Raw genomic sequence first — 6,994 nt, 5'->3', positions numbered from 1 at the left:
AGTTGTGCGCTGCGCAGCTTCAAAACGGGCCGGAGGACTCGGGGGCTCCTCCCAGCAGGGTCACTCATCAAGGGCTGGATGGAAGAGAATGAGCCTTTCTGTTGATATGAACAGCCTCGGGTGAAACGGATCGCCTCCCACTGTGGGGAGACCATCAGGTTGTCTCTGGTGAAGCCCTATCGCACTTTGTTCATCTTTTGACACGAGCCTCTTTCGCTCTCGGAGTCTCTTTTCTTTTTTCCTCTGGCTTCACATAGCGTGTAACACCCCCCGCCCGCGCGCTCCCCGCTAGGTCTGTCCATAAACTCTCTCTCTATATACTTGCGGTTTTTCAATAAATCATATATATCGTTCTGATAAATTCATATTCATAAAGTTTCTTCACTTTTTTTTGTATACAATAAATTCTAAATAATTTGTGGAGGATATTAAGGCAGTCCTTCTGTTTTACAAACAAGACATCGAACTCATAAAATGTAACTGGATAGGAAAAAGAAAAAAGTCACAATTGTCCCAAAGAAGTCGTTAAGTACTTTGCTCCGTACTGAAAACCTTTCACGTATGTATATATATATTTTTTTTTTCGTTCGTCAGTTCAATCTCTCAAAGGGGAGAAAAAAAGGAAGTCTTGGAAAGTTCACGCGTCGTGTCATCGTCTCGCCGTTTCTCCTGCGGTTCCTCCGATCGGATCGCTTGGTGTTCCACCAGACCCCCGGAGAAGGCAGGCAGGCAGGGGCCAGGGGGCGTGGCCTCAGGGAGCCTCAGGAGCCGGGCGCCGGGAGCTATACGTGCACCGACGGCACGCTCCTGTTCAGCACCTGCGCCCTCATCAGCTGCACGCTGGTCATGATCTTCTTCTGGTGACCCATCAGCGTGACCCCCAGCCTCTGGATGTCCCTGCAGGAGACACACACAGATGTCCATCTGTGTCACAATATCCTGTCTCTATCACATGCAATCAAGCTCATTATTTTTTTATTTCTGTATTATTATTATTATTATTATTATTATTATTATTATTATTATTATTATTATTATTATTATTATTATTATTATAATCAAATTAGATTAGAGTATATTCAAATGTATTGTCATCATACAGCACACAAGTACAGTACAACAAAAAGAGGTTTGGCATCCAACCAGAGTGCAAATGTAACAGTAAAGTGCAATAGTAATATACAATGTACAGGTGATTAAACTGGGTATAACATATAAATTAGTACCACCGAGAATAGTGCTAATCAGATGTTTGTACAGAGTTGTAGTATTAATATGTACAGTGATACAGGTATAAAGACAGTATGGCAGTAAGTCATATTGGCCAGCAGTGTAACTAGTAGGAGAAGGTAAGGGATATGTACAGATATACAGTAGATATAGATATATGTAAAAAGGATACTCTATATTATATATACTGTATATATGATAAGAATATAAATATATACTGTATATACAGCCTTATTGTAGATGCTATCATACAGAGTCATATGGGTTAATATGCAGGTGTATAAGTAGGTATATAGAAGGATTATAATGCAGGTATATTCAGACAGATATGGAGGTCTTAGTCAGGATAAGATATTCATTACGTAATAGGGACATTTACCAACACACCTCTCTCCCTCTCTCCCTCCCTCCTCTCTCTCTCTCTCTCTCTCTCTCTCTCTCTCTCTCTCTCTCTCTCTCTCTCTCTCTCTCTCTCTCTCTCTCTCTCTCTCTCTCTCTCTCTCTCTCTCTCTCTCTCTCTCTCTCTCTCTCTCACACACACACATGCACAAACACACTATCTCTCCCACTCTCTGTCTCTCTTACTATCGCACAAACATGCACAATCACACACACGTGCGCCTTCACTCCCAGACACATCTGTCAACACACACAACCCCCTGTCAAGGCTCTGCCGTCCGCCTCCATGTATGATATCTGGTCAAATCATTCCACAGTGTTAGTGTGATTTACCTCAATGTCAGCGTGCATTCAATAAAACATAAAGGAAAAGGTTCAATAGTCTGGCTTTATTTGGATGACAATGTCTTGTTTAGATGCACCGAATAATCTGCACTGACTGCACAGTTGTTCTAGCACAGTTGTTCTAGCACTATTGTCTCACAGCCAGTGTTGGGACTAACGCGTTACAAAGTACAGTAACAGTTACAGTAACGCTGTTACTTTTGGCGGTAACTAGTACTCTAACGCATTACTTTTGAAATTCAGTAACGTTACCGTTACTAAATGGTTCGTTACTGCGTTATTTGTATGTAGATTGTTAGCGAGCGGTAGTGATTTAGCGCAGTCCTCCTGACTCCTGTCTGTGTGTCATTTCACCTGCGGCTGCGGGGACACGCTGTGCTGTGGGCGTGTTTTGTTTACTCTTTACTGTCATGGCGGCGCCCACGGGCCACTACTCACATGGATATTTTCACTATTTCTCTTTTGTCGAGCACAAAGAAAATAACTTTTTAGTTAAATGTAATTTGTGTTTTGGCTCAAAGATGATCTACTGCCCATGCTTCAACGAAGCTAGTAGCGGAGTCTAACGTTAACGACCAGGACTCATCCGAAGCCACTCGCCACCCGCTTTCAGGGATCTACAGTAGTTAGCATGATACCAGGCGACACACAGCAAATGGGACGGGACACTTTTTCCAACTACTTGGAGAGAGAATATACAACATGGAAATGAAATAAAGAAAATGTTTGAGGGGCTGGACTAACGTTACATCTCGACCACCGCAGACTTTGGTGAGTGCAGTGATGTGAATGCAAATGAATGGAAACTCAAGTTGATCAACGGATTTTGACTGTACGAATCTGCCAGGGAATCTCATCAATACTAATCAAACAATATAAATATAGTCCTTTCATGCACAATTGATATCCTAACTATTCTAACGTTGCAATGCACGATTGATATCTTAAAACAACGTTGCAAGACGGTTATAAGGAATCGCTCCAGCGACATCAAGGCTGTTCCTTCAACCTAAGCGGCGATACAATTAGGCACGGCGCATTTCTTATTACGTCAGGACTCGGGACAACATTTGTGTTTGTGTCAGATTTGTGTTTGTATAGACCACATTGCTTAGCAGAGTTCAGTGATGTGAATGTCAAGTTTATCAACAAATTTGTATCTGTAAGGGCATGGGAGCAATCTTAAATTTGTTTTAAGTAACTAAATAGTTACTTTTCACAGTAACGCATTACTTTTGGGTGTAAGTAACTAGTAAAGTAACAGAGTTACTTTTGAAATGAAGTAACTAGTAAAGTAACTGTGTTACTAGTTTTCAGTAACTAGCACAACACTGCTCACGGCAAGAAGGTCCTGGGACCTTACTGTGTGGAGTGTGCATGTTCTCCCCGTGTTTGTGGGGGTTTCAATATGCTATTATTTTGTTAAATCACAGTATATATATATATATAATCCACTTTTTCTCCTCTTTTTCTATTTTTCTCCCATCCCAATTTCGTCTTGAACGTTGCTTGCATATGCCCCCCACTGGCCGGTTGTAGGGAGGATAGAAGCCATGCATCACGTGTCCCCTCCGCGTGAACACTTAAGGCAACGCACTTGTGCTTCCGCATTGCTCTGATTGGCCCACTGACCCCACGTGACGCTACGCTCGTTTTCGCCCGCACGCCCGTAACGCAAGCGAGCCTTGTAATGTTAAGCGACCTACTCGCAGAAATGTAATGTTAATCGGCGGAATGTACATATTTATCAAAACAACTACCAGATTCACTCTACCAGATTCACTCATAAACGTTATATAACATAACGTTATATGCTGTTATTTCGCGTTTTATTCATAACGTTATATGCTGTTATTTCGCGTAACGTTATGGGTTTGAATCACTGTACATTGAGGGGGGTTGAATCACTGTTTACACTCCCCACTACATTCGTCACTCAGTTTTAACATTGACGGTTAGCTCAACTCGTTCGTCAGCTTGCTGTGGAGCCTATGGTCAGTTCCCCTCCGATACACGAGGAGGCAGCCTGTCACATCTTTTCACCTGCCAGAGCGGACTATCATTGGCGAGGTGTAACGTGAGGGAGGCTCACACTACCCCCACCACTTCCTGTCTCTGCTGTACAGGCGTCTCCCAACCGACCTGTAGGAGTCGCTGTCCACAACGTCCAGACTCTGCCAATTGAGTTAGTATGAGGGCCGGCCCAAGCCGGAGGCAACGCCGACAGCCGGATTCAAACCGGGTGTCTCTTGCGTTGGTGACGAGCGCAATGTCCGCTGCGCCACCCAGCCGCCTATATACATATATATATATATAACTCTATAAGAGTACAGCTAACACCGGGGGGCAGGCTGCAGAACTGGATTATCGGGTCACAGAGCTAACTTTTCAGTGTCACGGCTGTGGCAGCTCACTTTTAAATGGGACAGATCGTCATGGTATCCTCCACACGGCACAGCTCGCCCACTCCGGAGCAGGACTATATTCAAGCTGAGAGGTCGACCAACCCTATCGGTCGTCACTAGATGATTATTATGTTTTCGATTTGATTTGATTTGATTAGATTCAAATGTATTGTCATTACACAGCACAAGCACAGCCACTATGGTGCACGATGAATTGAAAATGGGGGACCCTGATGTAAACAAGATGAAAGTCTTTCTCTGGTCTGCATCCCCTTAACAATTGTGTGTATTGAGCCATACTGTATTGTACCCATTCTGCAATCATTCATTCATTCGTGGTAGTAAGTCATACTGGCCAGCAGTGTAATTAGTAAGAGTAGGTAAGGGATATGTACAGATGTAGATATAATATCTACAGATATGTAAAATGGATTATATGCAGGTATGTACAGACAGATGTGAATAGATATATGGTTATATACAGTAATAATAAATATATATACGGTATAGTGGTGCATTGAGTTTTTAGAGACTGACAAAACTGGCTTTTACATGAAATTACATGAAATATACAGATTCTCATTGCCCCTAGTCTTCTAATAACCCGTCCCCCCCTTTGGTGGCAAGCAATTGATTTCAATTACAGTTTTATTATAGTGTTGTGTACCAACGGAATTATCCAAAGTACAGTAATGAAAGCACTGAGCCTTTGACTTGTTCATAGCATGACATAAATAAACCCACTTATCACTTTGGATTATGTTTTTCTTTATAGGTTTTAATACCTTTTAATCCTTGTCAGAGAACACAACATCAGTATGTTAAAGAAGGCAAGGCTCCTCCACCTCTCAGTACTTTTGTAAAAAAAATAATCTCATAATAGGTCCACAAGATCTACCCAGAGAGGGGACTGTATACTGTGCCGTTTAGGTCCAGCTCCTTCAGTCAGTCCTGTTTTGCAGTCAGAGCCACTCAGTTCTGGAACACCCTACCAACTGAAATAAGACACTGTGCTACCTACCACACCTTTACAAAAACTATTATGTTGGATTGTGTTGTAAATACTGTGTTTTACTCTTAATGCTTCTGTTTTAGGTGTATGGTTGGTCTTATAACATCTTGCCAAAAGGACTACATTTGCGAATTAGCCAGCTGGCTAAAACTGAAACATTTACAGAAATGTTTATTAATGTGTACTGTCCTTTTTAAATAAACTGAAACTGAAAGAACACTATTTGCGGCGGCTGGGTGGTGTATCGGAGATTGTGCTCGTCACCAATGCAAGAGGCTGCAGTCTCGACTCCCGGAGTCAGCATTGCCTGTGGCTTGGGCCAGTCGTCATACTATCTCAATTGGCAGAGGTAGCGGGTGGAAAGTCGATGGGTGGGGATTGGACGTTGTGGACAGCGACTCCTACAGGTCGGTTGGGTGACGCCTGCACAGCAGAGTCAGGAAGTATCGGGGGCAGGGTGAGCCTCCCACACGTTACTCCTCGCCACTGAGAGTCCGCGCTGTCTGGTGAAAAGATGTCCTTCGTGCCAGTGGCCATCAGGCTCCACAACCGTGGGCATGGACTGCTGCCAGCAGCCCGAGAACTAACGGCTGCAGAACTCAAGAACTTTAGTTAGTTAGGAATGTTAGGAATGTCTGACCACTAAGTGTGTCTGACTCTTAACCTCCAAAACCTGCACGGACTACAACGTATGATGTATATCATGTCATGCCATGATGTATATCATGTTAGGGTACCTTGTGTATATACTGCACCTTGTGTATACTTACTCATAGTATATATTCAGATTATTGCCTATATTATAGGCAATTATTGTAACATATAAAATAACCGATAGGGCATACAGACCCTCATCTGCACATTTTATTTAGTTTATTTTTCTCATATTTTCATATTCAGATCTAATTATATTTCCTATATTTGTGTCTTTCTACTATTACCCTGCCCATACCTGTACCTCCCCTCCCCCCTCCCCCATGCTGCTATGACATCCAGATTTCCCCAACGGGATCAATAAAGAATATCTTATCTTAACACTTTGGGTGCCGGGAAACGCTTTACAGCGTCTTTCCCGGCCATGCTCAAGGTGCCGAGGACGCTGTACAGCGTCTTTGATCTGTTTACATCTTTTTTCGATTTTCCCCGTCTGAACTTCACCGCCGAGCTTTTGGAAGAAAATTTTAACCGGAAACTGCATTTCCTCTCAAATTTCACTAGGTGGCAGTGTCCCCCTATTTTCTAACACTATCACAATAGGGGGAATATTGTACCCCACAATGAATCTGGCATTTGATTGGCCAGCATACCTGGCCAATGTAACCACAGGTATAAAACGTTAGCGCGATCCCAGAATCTACGAGGTTTTGGAGGAGAGAGAGAGAGAGAGATAGATAGAGCGATAGAGAGAGAGAGAGAGAGATTGAGAGAGAGATTTGAATTGAGATCAGCCTATAGTCTATATTTATAGTGTTATACAGTATAGTGGTAGTATCAGACTAATTGTAAGGTTTCAGCTGTGCTTTAGAAAGTACTTAGTCGTGCTAAGTAGTAGTACTATTCGAGGGATTAGTGTGTAGTCTAGGTAGTATATTTCAGTAGTAGT

General features: G+C 42.7%; 1 protein-coding gene across 1 annotated transcript in view; it reads right to left on the bottom strand.

The window, feature by feature from the left end:
- Positions 1-782: 782 nt before the first annotated feature.
- epha8 (eph receptor A8) overlaps positions 783-6,994 on the bottom strand; it is a gene marked incomplete at both ends in the record, with an annotated part of 275,829 nt that continues 269,617 nt past the window's right edge. The window contains 1 exon segment of the mRNA XM_084315587.1: positions 783-897. Coding sequence (XP_084171713.1) covers positions 783-897 — 115 coding nt within the window.

Source organism: Notolepis coatsorum (genome assembly GCF_963971535.1).
Source record: "Notolepis coatsorum genome assembly, chromosome: 6".
Lineage (NCBI taxonomy): Eukaryota > Metazoa > Chordata > Actinopteri > Aulopiformes > Paralepididae > Notolepis > Notolepis coatsorum.
Note: the sequence above shows the minus strand (reverse complement) of the source record. Positions and strands in the feature narration are given on the sequence as shown.